Source organism: Delphinus delphis, chromosome 10 (genome assembly GCF_949987515.2).
Source record: "Delphinus delphis chromosome 10, mDelDel1.2, whole genome shotgun sequence".
NCBI lineage: Eukaryota > Metazoa > Chordata > Mammalia > Artiodactyla > Delphinidae > Delphinus > Delphinus delphis.
In genome coordinates, this window is record NC_082692.2 from 26,177,600 (window position 1) to 26,202,249 (window position 24,650).

The 24,650-nt window shown below is 39.4% G+C and overlaps 1 protein-coding gene across 5 annotated transcripts in view; it reads left to right on the forward strand.

Moving 5' to 3' along the window:
• Positions 1–24,650, forward strand: part of PKHD1 (PKHD1 ciliary IPT domain containing fibrocystin/polyductin) — a 435,870-nt gene that overhangs the window by 257,006 nt on the left and 154,214 nt on the right. For all 5 annotated transcript variants that reach the window (XM_060021687.1, XM_060021686.1, XM_060021688.1 and 2 more), the window contains one exon: positions 23,693–23,830. In XM_060021687.1, the coding sequence (XP_059877670.1) occupies positions 23,693–23,830 (138 nt within the window). The remainder of the gene's footprint in view (positions 1–23,692; positions 23,831–24,650) is intronic.

A 24,650-nucleotide genomic window follows, 5' to 3' on the forward strand; every position in this document is an offset into this window, starting at 1 on the left:
TTTTTTCACTTGCTCTAATTGAATTACTTCTTTTTCACTTTACTTTATGGTTTGTTTTCCATGCAGATATTCTCAGAATGTTGAATTAAATCATTCATGATTTCCCAATTATTGGTTTAGGTACAGTTGGCATTTCTTGAATTGATTATACTTTCTTGAGGGAGCTTTTGGAGTCTCTTCATATGTAGAGCTTTAAAGATAAGAAGTTTGCCCAAGAGAGGTACAGCCCGGCCAGCAGGGGCGGGGCTAACACAGTGGTTCACTGTTGATCCTTGGGGGTCACCACCCTTTCACACAACCCAGGGGCTCTGAACTTCTCGTGTGCCCTAGGTCCCTTTGGCAGTCTAGTGAAGCCTAGATCCATTCTCAGAATAATATTTTTAATGCATAAAATAAAATAGGATGATAAAAGAAGCCAGTTGTATTGATCCAGCTATCAAAATACTAAAAACCAAATTTGTGGTATACTAATATATATGCTTCTTTATTAGCACATTAAATAACGGTATCTAGTTCTGGTTCTAATTACTATCGTAACGTCCATGTTGTTGTTGTTGTAGATATTCTTTGAAAAATGCTGCCATAAATTCCTTCTCTCCCTGTAAGTGTGTGCTATTCCTCCCCTGGAGAAGTGGGGGCTCACTCCCTTTCTTTTGAATGTGAGTCTGCCTTCCTGACTTGCTTGACCAATAGAATATAGTAGAAGTGATGTTCTGGGACTTTCAGGCTTAGGTCACAAGAACACTTGCATAAGAAGACCATTTTGCCTGGATGTCTTTCTTGCTCTTGGGATGCTCCCTTTTGGGATGCAGCCCTCAGGCTATGGGAACCCCAAATCCTATGGAGGCCCTGTGTTTTTCACACTGCTTGGCAGCCCAGATGAACTCTAGCTAGTAGCCAACATCAGTTTCCAGCCATGTAAGTTATCTGTCTTGGACATCCAGACCAGTTGAGCCCAGTAATGGGGTCTTGCTGGTAACTCTGTCTTTTTCCCCCTTACTTGAAAACGCATTAAAAATCTCTTATTTTACCCTTATGTCAGTGTTTCTCAGAATTTCTTATGTGTATTCAGGAATGCTCCCTTAGAAGGCGGATTCCTACATTCAGTTCATTAGGATCTACATGGGCCCTGAGGAGTCCTTGGCCTTCACACTATCCAGGGAGTGAAAGTGGTTAAAACTCCTCTTCAAAGTGAGCATTATAAACTAATAAAATTAAGAATTGCTGTAGAGAGACTTCCCTGGTGGTGCAGTGGTTAAGAATCCACCTGCCAATGCAGGGGACACGGGTTCCAGCCCTGGTCTGGGAAGATCCCACATGCTGTGGAGCAACTAAGCCCATGAGCCACAACTACTGAAACCCTCATGCCTGGAGCCCATGCTGTCAACAAGAGAAGCTACTGCAATGAGGAGTCTGTGCACCGTAATGAAGAGTAGCCCCTGCTCACCACAACTAGAGAAAGACCGCGCGCAGCAATGAAGACCCAATGCAGCCAAAAATAAATAAATAAATAAAAAGAATTGCTGTAGAAAACATACAGAGAGTTATGAAAGCATATACCTGAGGACCTGGACTGTAATGACATGAATCTAATTAGGTAAACCATACTGTAAGGCTAAAACAGTCATGTAGATGTTACCTATTACTAACGGTAAGTTTACCCAGAATTTCTCAAATTGTTTCCTATGAAATTAGCTCTTTATAAGCATCCCATGTAAGAAAGATAACGACGTCAAATGAGTTTGGGAAATTTGGGACTAAACAGAAAAATAATTTCTTTGCTTCTGTTCTTTTCAAAGCCCTTTATATGATAATATGGATTGTGTAATTTCCAGGGGGATATAGTATGTGCTGTTTCTCCAGGATGTTTAACCAGGTAACCCTTTTATTCACAGAGCAGCTCATGACGCCAAGATTTTAGGGAAACACTCTGAGTACAACGTACTCTCACACTTAACATTTGCTACCACTCCATGAGGTTAGGCATCAGTTGTATTAGGTAAGATTAGGTCTTCTGTGAGTAACAAAGACCTGAAAAAGAGAAATTTCTATCTCTCTTATGTCTGTTCTGTGGTGTCAGGAACTTGGACTCTATTTGCTCCATTATGTGCTGTTTCCATTCCCAAAGTTACTCTGTGGTCCAAGATGTTGGCTGGAGCTCTAGCCATTGCAACCACATTCTAGGCAGCAGGAATTAGGAAGGATTCCACCTCTAAGTCACACTTGACACCACTTCTTACATCTTATTGGCCAAAACTTGCCCGAATGGCCATAACTAATGGGAAAGGAGACTGGGAAATGTAATCTTTTGACTAGGTGACAATGTATTCAGCTAAAACTTGGAGTTCTTGTGACTAAGGGAAAAGAAAAAAGATACTGGGAGACAACTAGTGGTCTCTGCCACAATTATATCTCATTTTATAACTGAGGAAAATGGGACCCAAAAGGGGTATCCAAGAAAGAGTTTAGAGATCATGGAGACAGCACAGATTCAAATCTAGGCCTCCAGATTCCTTGAGTGTGTTTAGTTCATTACACTATCCCTATTTAATCATGTGGGAGGGATCAGAATAGAGCCCTTCAAAGGCTGTGATCTAAAGGGTCATGGTGATATAAACAGATACACCACCATAAAGCATATTTTAAGAGAAAGTTAGGAATATCTGTTTCTTAGAGGTATATTCCCATATTTGAAAATTAATAGCATTTAATAAACAAAAACCTGTAGGTGAGATATGACTGCTTTTTGCTACAGATGTGTTGTTAAGACCAGGATCCTGTTTGTCAGGCTGCTGTGTACTCCTAGGGCCTGCTCTGTGTTGAATGGCTTGTCCTCACTTTCTTGCATTTGTCACATCAGTGATGCCTTGTGAGCCCTGGATCCTGTCTGAAGCCATCTGTTTGCCTCACTTTATTTACATGATAACATTGCCTGATGGCAAGTTAGTGTCTGGATAAAAAAACATTGCTCTTACCTGGATTGAGCTGGGTTTTTGTCTGGTTTAAGGACAGTCGGATAGCCCCTCTGACTGCATTTCTCAGGCGGCAGTAGTGTGTGGAGGGTTTGCACAGAGGTGGTGAGCTTGCTGCACTGTGCCAGGATCGGCTGGGCTGTGCTCACAGGTGCAAAAGGCGGGCGTCACCCTGCTGTCTTCCAGCACGTGATGAGTACCAACAGGAGCTTCGCATCTTTGTGTTCCTATGGTCCATGATAGCTCTGGAACAGAGGAGGTGCTCTCTGTGTTTTTGTTAAATGAATGAATGGACAGTGAACTGGATGGAATGCTGATGAATCCCGGACACTCTCTTCCACTCATATTGATGGCATCCTTGCTGGACTTGCAGTGGGTCAGCAGGAATGATTGTTGTTGGCATAGTGAGGCTGGATGCCTTGGGGTGGTTGCTGTAATACCATATTAGTGTTTACTAACTATAGTAAGAGTCCTCTTTACTTGGACTGTGCTGTGTATGGTACATATCATTCTATATGTATATCACTTTAGATGTTTTAAAAATTAAGTGACAACATATAAAATTAGAAATTTGACTTCAGAACCTATTTTGTTTTGAGAATAGGTTAACCTTTTGGGAAACCTGAAAAACCTAAGTGTCAAAAGCAGCAAGTTTCAATTTTCCGAAGGCCTTGGTCTTGGGTATAGAATATTGTAGAATATCCCAGGGGCTCCCCAAGGCCTTTAGGGTAAATCTCCACGTCATTGATTTGGACCACAGAGTCCTTTGTGATCTGGCCTCGTTGCCCAGCTCTTCCCTGTGCGCCCTGCCGACCAGTCGCACGCGTCTACTTACTGTTTTCGGACGGAGGCGGCGCTTTCTCCTCTCCGCTCATTTATACTTACCGTTCTCTCTGCCTGGAACTTGCCCCACCATCCTTCCCACTTCTCCCACCCTAACCCTCTGACAATTCCTACTTTCTGTCTTTGAACACTCAACTTCGTGTCACCTCTTCCAGAAAGTGTCCCTGAATCCCGTTTGACGTAGTTCTCTTTCTTCTGTGTTCCTACAACACCTTGGGCCTATTTCCATCCTATTTCCTTATTCTGTAATTATTATTTACGTTTATGTTGCCTTGAGGACAGAGGCCCTATCTTATTCAACTTATCCCAGTGGAAAACACAAGATTTGGCGTGGAGCCGAGACTCCATAAATGCTAGAGTGAGTGAAGGAGAGTGAGAGGCAGGTACTGCCTAGTCGGTTCCTGCGAAAGTGTTTCTAGGGGTTCTGGAAGCTGAAGGGAGAGCTGTTACTGTCACTCTGAGAATCTTTGCACACTAGGGATGGGTGGAGGGCGGTGAGACCCTAAGAACCTTAGCAACTGACTAGCAGGTGCTGACCTTGTTGGGGAGCCCTGGTGGCCCGCCGCAGAACCTGGCCTGGGAATCGTTCAATGCCAGCATTTATTCAGGTTCCTTGGGCCAGAAACTTACTCTCTGTGAGTTGTGCTTCCCACAGCTAAGAGGATGCTCTGTGCAAGAGAGCGCAGGCTCCTTCTTTTTTTTTTTTTTTTTGCGGTTCGTGGGCCTCTCACTGCTGTGGCCTCTCCCGTTGCGGAGCACAGGCTCCGGACGCGCAGGCTCGGCGGCCATGGCTCACGGGCCCAGCCGCTCCGCGGCATGTGGGATCTTCCCGGACTGGGGCACGAATCCGTGTCCCCTGCATCGGCAGGCGGACTCTCAACCACTGCGCCACCAGGGAAGCCCCAGGCTCATTCCTTTTGCCAATGGAGTTCTCTGAACTCTTGTGTTCCCAGTGGCTTTCCCTTCTCCCCTGCTGAGCTGGTGGCCTTTGCTCAAGCTCCTCCCCCACCTTGCACCGGAGCCTGATGTTCCTCCCGTGGGTCAGCACCTGAGGATCTGCTGGGCCTGGCGTGGCTTGCTGAGCAGGAGCTCTGAGCTCTCTGGGGACTTAACTGCCTCCCCAGCCCGCAGGCCCGCCCTGGCTTAGCACCTGGGTGGATGACACACCTCCTGTGGTGTTAGCTAGAGCAGCTTGGGGATCTTCTGCTTGCTGGGAAATTGTTTCAGAGGTTACCTTTTCTCATTTGCATAGCGTGGACGCACCTGGTTTTGTTTGTTTTCTTTTTTTGGTGAAACTATAAAAGAAAGAGGGTAAACGAGAAAACATCAGCGCCTGCTTAGAGCTATGACACTGGCTACTGCAAAGGGACCCAAGTGCTGCTGTTTGACTAGTTCAGGTCTGAATCGTAGCACTAGTGAGGAAATCATTGTAACTGAGGGAATCTTTGGAGTGGTGCAGTATGTCTTTTTGGCTCCGGGTGTGTGTACCTGGTGTGTATTTAATGGTATCTTAAGAGTCTGAATGAATTAAAAAGGCTTCTCACACTTCTTAAATTATCTCATTCATCAGAGAAGGCTTCCAGCAGAGCAGCCCAGTAGTTCAAGTGGAAAGGGAAGGAAACAGTTAAAGGGTTTTAAACTGCTAAAGAGAGCTTTTCTGTTTTTCTGGGAAGGCAGCAGTTTGCATGGAAATCACAGCTTTTATACATTAAGTATGGTTATGAGTCTCTTCTCTTAAGCTGTGTGAGAAATGTGGACTTTTTTCCCCAAGGGAAAAGGAGAACTAGGACCAAAGGGGCATGTAGCTTCGTGCCAAGGTCTTTCAGGTAACAAAGAAAAGGGAGAGACTTGTTGGTACTCGGAAAATAGAGTATTTTATTGGTAAATAGTTTTTGCCATAGCATGATTAATTCAAGCCCCACTCAGAGAGGAAAACTTTAGCCACAATTTTTGGCAACTCTACGATTTTAGTATCTTTTCTTCTCCCATCCAAATTCCACCATATTCCATCACAGGCAAACCCAAATCACACTGCGTAATAAGGACCATTCCAGCACTTCAGTGCCAAGTGCTGGCCTTGCCACAAGGTCCCACATTACTTGAATGTTAGTAGTCAGAGAGGCTGGGTTAAAATCAGAAGGCCGTAAAATATTATCAGCAAGAAATGATGCAAGAAATAGCAGAAGTATTCAAATTTAATTTTCTGAGCCAAAAAAAGGAATACATTATGTAAATATAAGGCTACAGAAACATATGACAGATCAAAGAGATTTAGATCCTTCATTTAGTAATAGTAACAGTAATTACAGTATAGTGTTAATAGTAATGCCACTGGTAATAATATACTCATTTGTTTAATAAGATGATAAAATGAGTTCAGTTCTTTTATGTGCCGGGCGTTGTGTTAATATCATTTTATCTCACTGAAGCTTATAAAGATGCTGTGATGTTGGCACCACAGTCTGTGCACAAGGAAACCAAGATTGAGAGCAGAAGTTCTTAAACTTTAGTGCGCATGAGATCAACTGAGAAGGTTGTAAACTACTAATGATTTGCATTTTGAATCAATTCAGCATGAAAATATGTCCTAAGTATTCATATGGACTTTAAAAAAATTAACAATATATCTTGGAGATAACATATCAGTAAAAAGAAATCTACTACATCCTACTAAATGACTGCATACTATTCCAGAGAAAAAATGTAACATGATTTATTGAACTACTATTTTACTGATGAACTTAACTTTTTTCCCCAATTTTTATAAGCATTATTACAGCAAAAATATATATATATTTTTTATAACTTATTGTACGAGTGGGAGAATTTCTCTGGGCCAATTGATTTCCAAAGTGGAATCCATAGCCCACCTATGTCTGAAATCACTCAGGATGCTTCTTAAAAACTTCAAAACATACCTTCAAGGAACATGTAATCACCAAAATATCAACACTTTTTGAGCCCTGAAGAAGACACAAAGCTTCTGAATTCATTCTCAAAGCTATAAAATTGATTCTAAAATTAGACAAAGAGAGCACAAAGAAAGAATATTAGGTGCTAATCTAATTGACATTGATGAGAAGTTTTAGAAAATCAAATGTACCTGTACTTTAGAAGAATCATATATAATGATTAAATAGAGTTTAATCCTAGGAATGCAAGTATGTTTCTACTTCAGGAAAAATTTATTAATGTAATTAATTAAGGCAACATTAGAACACTTTTCTCTCCCCAAGACTGTACCTTGAATCTCTTTATAATAATAAGGCACACTTTTCAATATATGAAGAGCCAGAGAACGGCCAAAAAAGTTTAACTTTCTCCCCTTATCAAATACAGTGCCAGTTTTCACCTACATTACTCTGTCTCTCTACCTAAGAATGGGCTCTTGAAGACCTAAAACGTCCAAGGCTGCAGAGCCCATGTAGTCATGGGGGTGAGTGATGGAAGTGTTATTTATTTTGGGGAACTAACTTTGAGTATGAAGAAAAAAAACATACTAGGACAGTGGGGCAGAGAGGATGGGTTAAGAAGTGCTGAAGAAGGAGTAAATCATTGAAACAAATTATAGGTTTATAATGGTGTCCAGTCACAAGTTTCTCAGCGTATTTGGGACACTGAAGGGAAAATTTCTCCAAGTTATTTCATAGAAGCATCTAAATAAAATAAAAATAAAATCTAAGCAAATATTTCAAGCAAGATTTTTTGACAGTATTCCATTTTCTGCTTTTTTTTCTTGGTGTGAAAAATATGCAGTCTTCCTCTTGAATGGGGCACAGAGCTATCTTTATGCATTACTTAGGGGCAAAAGTTACAGCTAATGATCACAGTGTGTCAAACTTATCTTCTCCCCACCCAAAGGAAAAATGTTTACCTGGTAATAACAAGAGGATTCTGTAGGAGTAACAAGAGGATTTCCCACAAAGGCTTACCAACTTATGAAAGAGAAAGCATTTGATCGATTTCATTACCTACTCAACCAACCCCAAAATTATTAGGCTAGAAATAGAAGAAATTTTTCTTAACCTGATATAAAGTATTTATTAGAAATCCACAGGAAAGTTCAAAGATAACCATGAAAGATTAATTACTTTCTGTTAGAGTCAGGAGCAAAACAGCTCCTATGACTGGAGATGACAGACAATGCAATAGGACAAGAAAAAATATAATAAAGGGCATAACCATGAGAAAGAAGGAGGAAAACAATTACTGGTAAACATATTATTTTTCACTAGAAAAATACAAGAAATTCAAATGAAATATTGTTAAACAAAAGAGGTCAGTAAAACAGCTGAAACCACACCAATATATAATGAGCAATAGCATTCTTATATCATAATAATCATCAATTAGAAAAGGTAATAGACAAAAGATTCTAATTTTTATGGAAAAAAACCCTAGATGTAAACTTAACAAGGCATATGAAAAAAAGAAAAACCCTTAAAACTTAGGTGAATAAATTATGACACACCAGTACAAGAAGACACAACATTGCAAACATTTTTCCCCCATATGAATCTATAAATTCAATTACTTTTAAAAGAACCCCATTCAGATGTTGTAGAGGGAATATAATTTCTTAGGGAGAAACTAAGCCAAATGCCCAGATATATAGATTCATTCCATACTAAAAGTTTTGTAATAGAGATCATCCCTGATTGGTTATTGTCAGGTGGATTTTAATGTTTACATTATGTGATTTAAAGGTGAGCTGAAAGGGTGTCCCAAGTTTGCAATCTTTGCAGGGTGTTTTAATTTGTACAATTTGTACAAATATTCAGTTTCCTCTTGAAAGGAGATGAGTGCACACAGATTGCATGTGCCCCTACCTTCCTCTTCTGTTTTAACAGAGAAAGTGTTTTACCTTCTCTCAAAGGTCAGTCTCACCTGGCGTTCCCTGCATCACATGCCGGTCTTCCCCTCCAGGTTGTTTCCTTTCCCTGTCTACAGCCTTTCCCTGCTACAGGATGCTTCCCAACAGCATTTATGCATCTTTTTGCATGTCCCTATGATTAAAAAATTCCCTTGAGCCCTCATCGACTTCTTGATGCTAGTTCTTCTCTCCTCGTTCTGTCTCTGCTTCCCCAGTATTTCTGAGAATGTAAATTTGATAGCCATCAACCTATAGACAGTATTTAAAGCCAGGAAAATATTTTTTCTTTTTCCTAGTATCAGACCCATATGTCCAACTGTCAAATTGAAACCTCTACTAAGATGACTTACAGGTATCTCAAACTAAACCCCTGGAGAGCATCCTCTATTCCTCTCCTCCCTGCACGAGTCTGCCATTCCCAGCTGCCACCTTGCTCCTCCCCAGCTTTCTGGATTGAGCCCATGATGTCGTCTCCCATTACCGACTGCACAGTTCTTCTTGACACTTCAACCAATCTTGTATATTCTGTTCCTAAGTATTTCTCCCATCTGCCTGCTTTTCATCATCTCTCCTTTCACCACTTCTCAGGTGAACCACTAGGATGCCCCTTAGGTATTCTCCTCTGGCTTGTCTTTCCCTTATCAACTCCATTCTTCTCCACTGCAGCCAGAGTGATCTTTTAAAAATACAAAGTGGTTATGTAATTTCCCTGCTTAGAACTCTTTGTTGGCTTTATGTCACTCTTAGGAGAATGTTTCCAATTTGTCACGTAGCCTTCAAAGTCCTGCCTGACCCGCTCACCTGCCTGCCTTTCCACCTCCGCCTCTCACCACTGTCCTCCAGCTTCTTCAGTCTAGGTGCCCTTGCTATTTGTCAGTCTTCTGGGTGTATGGAGCTTTCCCCCACTTTGTGCTATTCATATATACTACTTTTTCTGTCTAGGGTGCTCTATCCCCATGATATTTTGCATTTTTCCTTCTTACCACTTAGCACAGTTTGTGCCTATGTAGTTATCTGTGTGATTATATTTAGATGTCTGTTTCCTCCACAAAAACTTAAGTTTCATGAGAGCCAGGCCTATGTCTCTTTGCCTCACCAAATAATGAAGTGACAGGCATAGAGCGAACATTCAAAAATATATGTTGGGTGTAAAAAACAGATGATAGCTAATACTTTTATGCCTGGTAAGGGCAGGCACTGTAATACTTTTTTTTTTTTTTTTTTTTTTTTTTTGTGGTGTGTGAGCCTCTCACTGTTGTGGCCTCTCCGTTGCGGAGCACAGGCTCTGGAGCGCAGGCTCAACGGCCATGGCTCACGGGCCCAGCCGCTCCACGGCACGTGGGATCCTCGCGGTCTGGGGCACGAACCCGCGTCCACTGCATCAGCAGGCGGACTCTCAACCACTGCGCCACCAGGGAAGCCCCACTGTAATACTTTTATATGTGATGTTTCACCTAATCCTTACTATCATCTCCATGAAGTATTAGTTCTCTTATTTTGCACATGGGGAACAGAAAATCAGGGAAGCTAAGCAATTTTCCCAAGGAATGGCTTATTTGGGATTCAAATTTAGGTCTCTGAATTCTAATCAGGTGAGCATTCTGCTGCACTTGGGCAAATAGTAGTAGATGGATTAGCCTACATGTTTTTCTTACATGAATTCTTTATTAGTCAGGTGTCAGTGACTGTAGCCTGGAGAGAATGGGGATATAGTTGAGATGTGAATGGGACTGTAGAACTACTTAGACCCTGGATATGTGTGGAGGGTAGGTAGGTGGGGCATCATGGGGATTCCAGCCATTGGGGGTTATGAGCAAATGAAGGCATTGGGTTCTCGGGGATGGATGGGCACTAGAAAGAAGGGAGAAACAGACACAATGTTCCTTACTTTGAAATAGTGCCTGGGTCTTGCCATGATTATTTTGGTGCATATCAGAAGCAAATACTTAAAAAGGATTCAGATCTACTTCTTCCTTCCACCAAAAACTCATCCGATCAATCTCATAAAAGTATTTACTTCTCTCTGTGGAATGGGAAGCCTTATTTTATTTATATTCATTTCTTTTACATATGCCAGTATCCAACAAAGCACTTGATAATATTTGCTAAGTGAATGAATGGGTGAATGAATAAACTTATTGGTCAGTGATAATGCTTTGCTTTATATATCATTCTTCTCTTGGGAATTTCTAGACACCCTGGATTAAAAAGAACGATTAAACCTAAGGATGGGGATTTCAGTATCTTTGCCAAGCAGTGTGAAGATATTTTAAAGTATTGGGACTTATGGCAGGGGTTGTAAAGTCTGGATATTATTGTTGAAATACATGTGAATTGTGAATAAAAGTTTTAGGAACCTTCATGGTCTCTGGGATGTATTTGAACTCAAGGGGAAAGGAAGTTATTTTGGAAACCCCAAGCATTAAATAAATGTAATTTATTGGAATTTACAAAGAAATTCTTAAAGACTTTGGGAATTTTTAAAATATATAACAATGGAAATGTTGAGGACAGTGAACACCTCTACAGAAGTAATTCTTATATTTATATAGAACATAAGCACTTCATGATCTTAGGAATGGAAAATACAGACTAGTTTGCTCCGAAGTTGTGAACTTGAATACAATGTGTTAAAATGTAGAACAGAGGTTATTTACTCAATATTTATTAGTCAGGTACTATATTCTAAGTTCTCTTTTAAGCATCAATTATGCATTTATGAAATAATGCATATAATTTTTAAAACAAATAGAATACAAGCATTTTATTTTTAAGGAATTTAATAGTGTTTTGGAGGGGTTTTTCCCTCCAGCTGGAAGAAATAATTGAAAGCTTGAGAAAACAATAACCAATAACATTAAAGAAGAGTTAAGAATCTCATAGTTTTCTGGACACATTGCCCTCTCTAGTGTCAAGCAGAGAAAAAAAGAGAGGATTTGTTTTCAAAAAAGAGCTGAAGGGGAAATAAACTCATTGAATATAATGTTTGCTACATGGAGCTATATCACTTATTTCATAGATCTTCATGTTTTTTCTTCAGGATTAAATTGGGAAAATATATTTATTTACTACAAGCTGATTTCATTATTTTTCTTAAGGAAACAAATCAAAACAAAAACCCACATAAAATAAATTTGGTGCCTCATTTGGCTTTAACACTAACTGCCACATGTAAAAATTTAATAATTGGATCACCTGAGACTTATCAGTTTATGCCTTTCCAAATATGAATGTGTCATGTACGGCAAGGGATGGAGAGGAATTTAATCATGAAACTTCAGCTTAGTACAGATTCATTAATGATACATTGAGATAACAGAATTATGTGGATAAAGCCTCTGCCCTCATTATGTGGATAAAACATCTGACCTCAAATTTATCAGAATGCCTGCTCTTCACTTTTATGTCTCCTGGGGATTGCAAGGTCTAGGTTTTTGCTGTTGTTATCCTGTTGCTTGTTTTTTTGAGTCTCGCGTCACCTGAGCAATCAGAGCACCATGGACCTTGTTTCAAGTGGCAAAACCAATGACCATGGGCATGCAGATATCTCTGAGGTCCTGTTTTCACTTCCTTTGGGTAAATACCCAGATGTGGAATTTCTGGATCATATGGTGGTTCTACTTTTAACTTTTTGAGGAACCTCCATACTGTTTTCCATTGTGGCTGTACCAGTTTATATTCCCACCAACAGTGCACTAAGGTCCCATTTTCTCCAGTTTCTTGCCAACACTTGTTATCTGTGTTTTCTTTTTTCTTTTTGATAAAAGCCATACTAAGGGTTGTGAGGTGATATCTTGTAGTTCTAATTTGCATTTCCCTGATGATTAGTGATGTTGAGCACATTTTCATATACCTGTGGTACATTTGTTATGTTTTCTTTGGGGAAATGTCTATTCAGTTCCTTTGCCCATTTTTTAAATTGAGTGGTTGCCGGGACAGGGAAGATGGGGAAATGAAGAGGTACCAGTCAAAGGGTGCAATGTTCAGTTATGCATGATGAATAAATCATAGAGAGATATGGTACAGCAAAGTGCCTATAGCAAACAATACGATATTCTGTACTTAAAATTTGCTAAGAGGGTAGATATTATGTTAAGTGTTCTTATCCAAAAGTAATAACAAATAAGTAAATAGGTTGATTAATTAAAAGGGTGGGAAGAAATTTTTGGAAAGAATAGATAGGTTTATGGCCTAGATTGTAGTGATGTTACATGGGTGTATACTTATTTCTAAACTCATTAAGTTGTATACATGAAATATGTACAGCTTTTTGCATGTCAATTATACATCAATTTTTTAAATATTAAAGTTGTATTAAAAAAAGGCAATACCAAGTTGGCCACGCTGAATTCTTTGAAGCCTAATGGAGAGAACTGCAGCATAACAGCATCTCAAGACTAAAAACAAAACAAAACCAAGAAAGCTGGAATAAAAGAAGGCACAAATTCTTTTCTATTTCTATAAAAATGGCGGCACCTTCTGGTATGTTCCTTTCAGAATTTGGGCTTTAGAGGATTGATCTGATACAGTTAGTAATTTTACTTAAAGACCTTCCTATTAAATAGATTCAAAATATTTTTGAAGAACAGATGGTATAGATTAGAGAAAAAAAAAAACACTGTATGTTAAACATTTTATTGATCAATTAAAATATCATAATTTAACATGTTGATTCTACTGTGGGAATTATGCACGTTTGTCTGTGATGGAGAAAGAAACAGAGAGAGTGTGTGTGGGGAGGGGATGGGAATTTGTTGTCCGAAGTTTAAATTGGACTCTTCTCGTGAGGTGAGAGTGAAGAGAGCAGCCTCCCCCTACCCCCACCCCAAAGACACACACACCAGGCAGGCAGATGGCTTTTCTTCAAGGTGTAAGGAAGCTGGCTTTCAGGCCTGAATCATGTGCCTCTGGGTACTTTGAAAACTGCCTCTTCTGCCTATATTTAAGACCAGTTTGAAAAAAATGATAGAGTAGAATAAAGAAACCACCTGTGTGGATTTGATGAAAAAGGCAGGCTGTAAAGTTAGCAGCTCTTTGAAAAGAATAGTTATAGAAAGACTGCATCATCTTCTAGCACTTCTTTGTTCTGATTTTTCTATAAGACAATGAATTCTTTATAAATGAATACCAACATCTCTGTAAATTAGTCTACTTGACTTTCATTTTCAATCATGTTAACCTTTCATTCCTGTGAACTCTTTATGTATGACAATTTCCATTCTATTATAAAAGTAATATTTTTGGATGAACCATCCTCATATATCGTGATAGATGGAATATTTGGATAAATCGTTAGAGTCACCAAAAGCTAAATGACTACAAAGGAGAGAAAATACTACCAATGACTGTGTACATATGTATATCTAAATATCTAAAATAGTTACTTTAGAGCTAAAAATAGTCTTCTCTTTTTAAAAAGGAAGATTGGGTCACTTAATAGTGATTGAAATGGCATTAAAACTTATTTTTCCACTGGTTCACATATTTATGGGAAAGTATTGGAGCTAAGACTGAATGTAGAAACAAGCTTATTAATTATGGAAGATACAGGAAAATAATAAGCCTACAAATAGTCCTTGTATGTCCTGCTCTGCCCTTGCATGCCATCATTCTCCCCTAGAAGTCAGAGACATGTCCAAAGTTGGTGTAGGCTGTGTTCCTGACAATAGCAGGGTTGTCGTGGAAACTGTCTTCACCACCTAAGTTATGGGCCTGATACAGTGAATATAACACAAGCAGTGGGTCTGCCTGCCCTAAATTGTGCTTATTCGCGAGACCCCATCATTATTCCCAGGATCTGTGCCCTTTGCCCTTGATCTCTTTTCTACAGGATTTAAATGAATGTCAGACCCTTGGAATGCTACACAATAGTGACCTTGATCCCCTGACTTTGCTGGGGGAATAAAATGAGTTTAAATCTAGTTTTGAAATTATATGGCATGCTTTGTAGCTATAGTAGATCATTCCTGATACAAAGAAGCCCTCGCCTTCTGTCAGAGACATCTGCCTTTTGATGTGGCTCAGGATTTCTGGTCTTAAGTGTAGCTATGCATTTATAGAAGACTAATGCCTCTTTGTTTTTATTTTTGTAGTTGCATTTGATACGTGGGGAAAGTCAGGTGATTTTTCCTGAGTGTTAACTTTCCAGATATTATTTATAAAGCTTTATCCTTCTCATTGTCAAAATACAACCATTTCAGGGGAGAAGAAAACCCCCAAACACCGCATGGGAAAAAACACTAAAATAAAGATGGTGGGATGTTTAGTGTTTGATGGATGAACAAGTAGAAAGAGGGTGTAATTCTGGACCAAGAGTCACCACCCCATGGCTGGTCCTGAGCTCCTTTGAGGGGGAAAGAAGTCTTTAATTACATCTGGTACTCATTAATTCTTTTTGGAGTCTCTTTACGGATATGTTCCCCCATCAGCCTCCCATCGAGCAACAGAAATTCCAGATGGTTCCTCCCATATGCCAGTGCTCATTCTCTTCAGTAGGATAGATTGGTCACTGACATAGTAGGATGCAGGAGCCTTGGCCAAGTCAAGGCAAGGTGAAAAGCACTGGGCCACAGTTAACTTAGATGTGGTCTATCATTCAAGTTTCTAAGTGGGTTGTGTGCATAACTGCTTCTGAATGATTTTTCTGAAACGTCTTGAGTAACTTCATGGAAATCATGCTACTCCTAGACAATGTGACATATTGGTCCTAACTTTCCACACCTGGAACAGAGAGAAATCCTCTAGAAGCTGTCATTATAGCTGAGGGTTGGTCCATTTGGACCTGATCTGCTCTAGATACTAAGTCAGGGGGAAGTGTTTTGCCTGCATCACTTGCAATGCTAGCTGTCATCTCTGTTACTGTAATACAAGGAGAATTCTTTTACAAAATTCTTTAGTGGTAATAGGTTTATTTCATTTTCACAGAATTTTTTTATAATAGGCACTTGGACAGAACTTCTGTTTCGAAGTCGATGAAAATGAAGATGAGGTCAATCTCCATGTAATGAAAAAGTATATTATCATTTCAAGGATATTGCATTTATTTATTTGTCTGTCTTCACCTGATGATGGGAGACATGTCTAACTCATCTTTTTTTTTTTAACATCTTAATTGGAGTATAATTGCGTTACAGTGTTGTGTTACTTTCTGCTGTATAACAAAGTGAATCAGCTATATGCATACGTATATCCCCATATCCCCTCCCTCTCGCGTTTTCCTCCCACCCTCCCTATCCCACCCCTCTAGGTGGTCACAAAGTACCGAGCTGATCTCCCTGTGCTATGCGGCTGCTTCCCACTAGCTATCTATTTTCCATTTGGTATTGTATATATGTCAATGCTACTGTCTCACTTCGTCCCAGCTTACCCTTCCCGCTCACTGTGTCCTCATGTCCATTCTGTATGTCTGTGTCTTTATTCCTGTCCTGCCCTTAGGTTGATCAGAATCTTTTTTTTTTTTTTTAGATTTCATATATATATATATATATGTTAGCATACAGTATTTGTTTTTCTCTTTCTGGCTTACTTCACTCTGTATGACAGACCCTAGGTCCATCCACTTTACTACAACTATTTCAATTTCGTTTCTTTTTATGGCTGAGTAATATTCCATTGTATATATGTGCCACATCTTCTTTATCCATTCATCTGTTGATGGACACTTAGGTTGCTTCCATGTCCTGGCTATTGTAAATAGTGTTGCAATGAATGTTGTGGTACATGACTCTTTTTGAATTATGGTTTTCTCACGGTATATGCCCAGTCGTGGGATTTCTGGGTCATATGGTAGTTCTATTTTTAGTTTTACAAGGAGCCCCTGTACTGTTCTCCATAGTGGCTGTATCAATTTACGTTCCTACCAACAGTGCAAGAGGGTTCCCTTTTCTTCACACCTCTCCAGCATTTCTTGTTTGTAGATTTTTTGATGATGGCCATTCTGACCGGTGTGAGGTGATACCTCATTGTCGTTTTGATTTGCATTTCTCTAATGATTAGTGATGTTGAGCATCTTTTCATCAGTTTGTTGGCAATCTGTATATCTTCTTTGGAGAAATGTCTATATCGGTGTTCTGCCCATTTTTGGATAGGGTTGTTTGTTTTTTTGATTTTGAGCTGCATGAGCTGCTTGTATATTTTGAAGATTAATCCTTTGTCAGTTGCTTTGTTTGCGAATATTTTTTCCCATTCTGAAGATTGTCTTTTCCTCTTGTTTATGGTTTCCTTTGCTGTGCAAAAAGCTTTTAAGTTTCGTTTGGTCCCATTTTTTAATTTTTGTTTTTATTTCCATTTCTCTAGGAGATGGGTCAAAAGGATGTTGCTGTGATTTATGTCATAGAATGTTCTGCCTATGTTTTCCTCTAAGAGTTTTAGAGTTTCTGGCCTTACATGTAGGTCTTTAATCCATTTTGAGTTTATGTTTGTGTATGGTTTTAGGAAGTGTTCTAATTTAATTCTTTTACATGCAGCTGCTCAGTTTTCCCAGAAAAACTTATTGAAGAGGCTGTCTTTTCTCCATTGTATACTCTTGCCTGCTTTATCAAAGATAAGGTGACCATATGTGCATGGGTTTATCTCTGGGCTTTCTATCCTGTACCATACTGTCTTGATTACTGTAGCTTTGTAGTATAGTCTGAAGTCAGGGAGCCTGATTCCTCCAGCTCCGTTTTTCTTTCTCATGATGCTTTGGCTATTCGGGGTCTTTTGTGTTTCCATACAAATTGTGAAATTTTTTGTTCTAGTTCTGTGAAAAATGCCATTGGTAGGGATTGCATTGAATCTGTGGATTACTTTGGGTAGTAGAGTCATTTTCACAATGTTGATTCTTCCAATCCAAGGACATGGTATATCTCTCCATCTTTAATTTCGTATCATCCTTAATTTCTTTCATCAGTGTCTTACAGTTTTCTGCATACAGGTCTTTTGTCTTCTTAGATAGGTTTATTCCTAGGTATTTTATTCTTTTTGTTGCAATGGTAAAAGGGAGTGTTTCCCTAATTTCTCTTTAAGATTTTTCATCCTTAGTTTATAGGAATGCAAGAGATTTCTGTGCATTAATTTTGTATCCTGCTACTTTACCAAATTCATTGATTAGCTCTAGTAGTTTTCTGGTACCATCTTTAGGATTCTCTATGTATAGTATCATGTCATTTGCAAACAGTGACAGCTTTACTTCTCTTCTGATTTGGATTCCTTCTATTTCTTTTTCGTCTCTGATTACTGTGGCTGAAACTTCCAAAACTACCTTGAATAATAGTGGTTAGAGTGGGCAACCTTGTCTTCCTGATCTTAGTGGAAATAGTTTCAGTTTTTCACCATTGAGGACAATGTTGGCTGTGGGTTTGTCATATATGGCCTTTATTATGTTGAGGTCAGTTCCCTCTATGCCTACTTTCTGGAAAGTTTTTTTTTTTAGCACAAATGGGTGTTGAATTTTGTCGAAAGATTTTTCTGCATCTATTGAAATGATCATATGGTTTTTCTTCTTCAGTTTGTTAATATGGTGTATCACATTGATTGATTTGAATATACTGAAGAATCCTTGCATTCCTGGAATAAACCCCACTTGATCATGGTGTATGATCCTTTTAATGTGCTAGTATTTTGTTGAGGATTTTTGCATCTATGTTCGTCAGTGCTATTGACCTGTACTTTTCTTTTTTTGTGACATCTTTGTCTGGTTTTGGTATCAGGGTGACGGTGGCCTTGTAGAATGAGTTTGGGAGTGTTCCTCCCTCTGCTATATTTTGGAAGGTTTTGAGAAGGATAGGTGTTAGATCTTCTCTAAATGTTTGATAGAATTCGCTTGTGAAGCCATCTGGTCCTGGGCTTTTGTTTGTTGGAAGATTTTTAATCAGAGTCTCAATTTCAGTGCTTGTGATTGCTCTGTTTTTATTTTCTGTTTCTTCCTGGTTCAGTCTTGGAAGGTTGTGCATTTCTAAGAATTTGTCCATTTCTTCCAGGTTGTCCATTTTATTGGCATAGAGTTGCTTGTGGTAATCTCTCATGATCCTTTGTATTTCTGCAGTGTCAGTTGTTACTTCTCCTTTTTCATTTCTGATTCTGTTGATTTGAGTCTTCTCGCTTTTTTCTTGATGAGTCTGGCTAATGGTTTATCACTTTTGTCTATCTTCTCAGAGAACCAGCTTTTAGTTTTATTGATCTTTGCTATCATTTCCTTCATTTCTTTTTCATTTATTTCTGATCTGATCTTTATGATTTCTTTCCTTCTGCTAACTTTGGGGTTTTTTTTGTTCTTCTTTCTCTAATTGCTTTAAGTGTAAGGTTATGTTGTTTATTTGAGATGTTTCTTGTTTCCTGAGGTAGGACTGTATTGCTATAAACTTCTCTGTTATAACTGCTTTTGCTGCATCCCATAGGTTTTGGGCCATCATGTTTTCATTGTTTATTTTTTCTAGGTATTTTTTGACTTCCTGTTTGATTTCTTCAGTGATCTCTTGGTTATTTAGTAGAGTATTGTTTAACCTCCATGGGTTTGTATGATTTACAGTTTTTTTTCCTGTAATTGATATTTAGTCTCATAGCATTGTGGTTGGAAAAGATACTTGGTATGATTTCAATTTTCTTAAATTACCAAGGCTTGACTTGTGACCCAAGATATGATCTATCCTGGAGAATGTTCCATGAGCACTTGAGAAAAATGTGTATTCTGTTGTTTTTCGATGGAGTGTCCTATATATATTAAGTCCATCTTGTTTAATGTATCATTTAAAGCTTGTGTTTCCTTATTTATTTTCATTTTGGATGATCTGTCCATTGGTGAAAGTGGGGTGTTAAAAGTCCCCTACTATGAATGTGTTACTGTCGATTTCCCCTTTTATGGCTGTTAGCATTTGCCTTATGTATTGAGGTGCTCCTATTTTGGGTGCATAAATATTTACAATTGTTCTATCTTCTTCTTGGATTGATCCCTTGATCATTATGTAGTGTCCTTCTTTGTCTCTTGTAATAGTCTTTGTTATAAAGTCTGTTTTGTCTGATATGAGAATTGCTACTCCAGCTTTCTTTTGGTTTCCATTTGCATGGAATATCTTTTTCCTTCCTCTCACTTTCAGTCTGTATGTGTCCCTAGGTCTGAAGTGGGTCTCTTGTAGACAGCATATATATGGGTCTTATTTTTGTATACATTCAGCCAGTCTATGTCTTTTGGTGGGAGCATTTAATCCATTTACATGTAAGGTAATTATTGAAATGTATGTTCTTATTACCATTTTCTTAATTGTTTTGGGTTTGTTTTTGTAGGTCTTTTCCTTCTCTTGTGTTTCCTGCCTAGAGAAGTTTCTTTAGCGTTTGTTGTAAAGCTGGGTTGGTGGTGCTGAATTCTGTTAACTTTTCTTATCTGTAAAGGTTTTAATTTCTCCATTGAATCTGAATGAGATCCTTGCTGGGTAGAGAAATCTTGGTTGTAGGTTTTTCCCTTCCATCACTTCAAGTATGTCCTGCCAATCCCTTCTGGCTTGCAGAGTTTCTGCTGAAAGATCAGGTGTTAACCTTATGGGGATTCCCTTATATATTATTTGTTGCTTTTCCCTTGTTGCTTTTAATATTTTTTCTTCGTATTTAATTTTTGATAGTTTGATAAATATGTGTCTTGGCGTGTTTCTCTTTGGGTTTATCCTGTATGGGACTCTCTGTGCTTCCTGGACTTGATCGACTATTTCCTTTCCCATGTTAGGGAAGTTTTCAACTATAATCTCTTCAAATATTTTCTCAGACCCTTTTTTTTCTCTCCTTCTGCGACCCCTATAATTCGAATGTTGGTGTGTTTAATGTTGTCCCAGAGGTCTCTGAGACTGTCCTCAATTCTTTTCATTCTTTTTTCTTTATTCTGCTCCCTGGCAGTTATTCCACCATTTTATCTTCCAGCTCACTTATCCATCCTTCTGCCTCAGTTATTCTGTTATGGCTTCCTTCTAGAGTATTTTTAATTTTAGTAATTGTGTTGTTCATCACTGTTTGTTTGGTCTTTAGTTCTTCTAGATCCTTGTTAAATATTTCTTGTATTTTCTCCATTCTGTTTCCGAGATTTTGGATCATCTATACTATCATTACCCTGAATTGTTTTTCTGGTAGGTTGCCTATTTTGTCTTCATTTATTTGGTCGTGTAGGTTTTTACCTTGCTCCTTCGTATGTAACATATTTTTTTGTTGTTTCTTTTTTTTTTTTTTTTTTTTGATGGGTGGTGCTGTATTCCTGTTTTATTGGTTGTTTGGCTTGAGACATCCAGCACTGGAGTTTGCAGGCAGTTGTATAGAGCTGGGTCTTGGTGCTGAGATGAAGACCTCTGGGAGGCCTCACTCTGATTGATATTCCCTGGGGTCTGAGGTTCTCTGTTAGTCCAGCGGTTTGGACTCAGAGCTCCTTCCACAGGAGCTTGGGCCTGACCTCCTGCCTGGGAACCAAGATCCCGGAAGCTTCATGGCGCGGTAGAAAAAATAAATGAAAGAAAGAAAAACATCTACGAAGGGGGAATGTGCTAAAGACCAAAGGGAAAACTTTAAATTCCATGTAATAGACATATTTTAACTGAGAAGTATATTCAAAAGAGGCCTAATATCATGCTTTTGTGTGTGTGTGTGTGTTGTGTGTAAGTATTTTGTGAATGAGAGAAAACCTTTATTGAAGAAATTCAGTTATTTTGTACAATCAGGTTCAACAGCCAAACACTGGTAGAATGGACCATAGGTTGGCAGAGATAAAGGCTATTTGTATAGAACTCTTGTATTGAAAAGTGTTTGCTTGAAATAATTTCTATCTTGCTTTTGAAGTCATGATAAAGCCATGAATCTATAAAATATATGTTAAACCTAGAATATTCTCTAGATATTTCACTCTTGTTTGAATGTGTGGAAAGGAGCAAACATGAAATTGAAAGTGAAATGCAAATTTATTTTCATCTGTTTAGCCTGATAATTCATTTTGTATCAGTCACTAATGAACTTGAATTTTAAGGGGTGTCGGGAACTAAACTCAACAGATCTGGGCAATGTTTATTTAACAGCTTTATCTTTGATGTCACAGTAAGCACTAGGGATTTTGAAAAAGGGATGTTCTCTTCTCCTAAGGAAGTAACAGTTGGAGAGAAAGACATAATGACACTGAGGACCAGCCCAGTGACAGTTCCCTCCTTACAAGCAATAATCATGTATGTAATTACAATAATGTGTTTTAGTGCTATGTTGTAAGAAGAGAGATTTTCACAGGGGAGTGGTGGATCCAGTGTGAGACCATGAATGGCTTACCAGCAGAGCTAAAACTTGGGTTGCTTCTGATGAATGAGTGGGTGATGCAGATGCTGTTTGACCCATGCCCACACCATGAGAACCTGTGTTCTACTATTTAACTGAGACACAAGGGGAGGGAGGGAATACGTGCAGGAGAATTTAGGGACCAGGTCCGGAGATGTCACACTTCGATTCTGCCTACATTTTATTGACTACACCTCAGTCACATGGCTCATTTAATTGTAGAGGAGGCTAGAAAAGGTAGTCTAACTATGAACCAGGAGGAAGAGGGAAATGATTGGTTCACAACCCTCTACTCTCTGCCATAGGAAGGTGTGGTGGTCTTATCCTTTGAGCAGTAGGCAGGAACCAGAAAAGACAACTCCTGAGAAGTTAATTTGGGTGAGCAGGTCCTTAAGAACAACAGGTGCATTGTTTTTTGGAATGAGAAGTGAGATTATGTTTAAAAATTCCTTAACTATGAAACAGAAACAGACTCACAGCCATAGAGAATAGACTTGTGGTTGCCAAGGGAGAGGGGGTGGGAGAAGGAAGGACTGAGAGTATGGGATTAGCAGAGGCAAACTATTATATATAGAGTGGATAACCAACAAGGACCTACTGTATAGCACAGGGAACTATATTCATTATCTTCTAATAACCTATAATGGAAAAGAATATGAAAAAGAATATATATATATGTATAACTGAATTACTTTACTGTACACCAGAAACTAACACAACATTGTAAATCAACTATACTTCAACAAAATAAATTTTTTTAAAATTCCTTAAAAATCTTTGCATGTGTCAGTGATTATGATCCTTAAGATGTAAGCAGAAATGTTTATTTGATATCTTTAATTTGGGTTGAATTACTACCAAGCCTCAGAAAGTAACACTTAATACTTTGGCACACATGAAATATTTACTGTTTTAAAGGTGAATTTTTACTCATGTATTACTCTATTGTTACTTTCAAACAAAAATCAATGTTTCTTTCTCCTGAAGTTGTATGGAAACTGCTTTTATGGAAGGGGAAATGAAGAATAAGTTTTAAGTTGTCCCATGAGCTCTGTAAGCTTGCCAAGCTAATGGACAACAGTACTAATAATGAAAATTTCCAGTGTTTATTGAGCATGTACCAGACACTGGGCTTTTCGTGGTGGGATTGGGGAATTGAGAATGGTTCAGCCCTTTAGGTCTATTGATTCATTTAATCCTCACAAAAACCTTATGAATGAAGCAAGTATTTTTATTATCATCTTCACTTCACAGATTAGAAAACTGAGGCACAGAGGGGTAAAATTGTTGGTCCACGCAGTCAGACAGTAGCAGAGCTGGAATTCACATCCAGATAGTCTGACTTCAGAGGCCAAGGTCGTCTGTATGGTTGTCTACCTCTCAGACATGAGAGCCAAACTGGAGGGATGGGGACAAAGGGTGTGCAGTTCATCTGGACATTTGCACTAAAGTAGGCTTGGGGCAGGGTTTGGGGCATCAGCAATGCCTTTGGCCATGACCCTCAGTTTGTAAAACGATGGCAGAATGTATGCATCATGCCTCTTGTTTCCCCTGCCTCTTTATGAAAGCCTAGCCTTTGGAAAACCATTTGTTATTCCACTTCCTGCCCCTGTCCTGGCCCAGGCAGCAAGGGAAGCAGCTCCTGAACTGCCTCGAGCACCGCAGTGCAGGTCGCTGGAGGAGCGGAGGTAATTCTCGTTGTGTTTATGGGTCTGAGCAATTTCTTTTCCTTCTGCAGACAGGACTGTCCTTGTGGATACAGATCTTCCGTCCCTCAGAGGCCTCTATGTGATGGGGACTCTAGAATTCCCTGTGGACAGAAGCAACATTCTGAGCCTGGCGTGCATGCTCATTGCAGGCGGGGAACTGAAAGTCGGTGAGTCAAAGGCAAGGGCACCGGGATTGGGAGGAGGGAGAGGCCTTGGGAGAGGATGGTGTCCTCCAGCAGGGTTGCTTGAGGGAGTTTGGGGAGGACTGAGCCAAGGAGGAAGCTTGCTAGTAAAGCTTCTCCCTGGCAAGCTTTGGACACAGACAGAGGTGATGTTTGTTGGTCACCCCCTCCTGTCCACCCGCTGTCTGCTGCCATCTGGTCCCAGGGTCCTCATACTCATTGCAGGGCTCTTTTTGCCTCCTTCAGGCCACACATCAATTCTCCCTTTAGTTCTTTGTGTGAGAATTTACCTGTGGCTCACTCTTTCAGAAGATCTTGTAGGGTGGATTGGTTATCCTTTGATCAACCAACTCACAGGAAAATTTCAGTTGCTATCTTAGTGCACGTCCTTCAGAGAACAGACCTGAAAGCTAAGCTGTGCGTTCGTGCTATACTGGGGCAGAAATCGCTGTGCAGTGAGAGTGAGTCTCTCGAGGAACCAGGGCTGTTTGCACAGTGTGGGAGATGCAATGGTGCTAGGAGATGAGGGTCCTCCCGCTGGGAAGTGAGGGATGTTGCAGGATGGAGTGGATCTGGGGTGGTCTTTAACCAGGTCTGGTACACTGGCTTACTTAAATAAAAACCCGAGTTGCTCTAGGTAGGCTCTGTACTTGAAACTGTTGTACACAATGATGGGAAGACATGTCCCTTGCCCTTAAAGGAACTACTTTTGAACTCAGAAAGGCATTCTACTTTGCCCCCACAGAGGAGATTAAAAGAGAATTTTCAGAAACAAAAATACCTTATCCCAAAGAAACAATCTCTG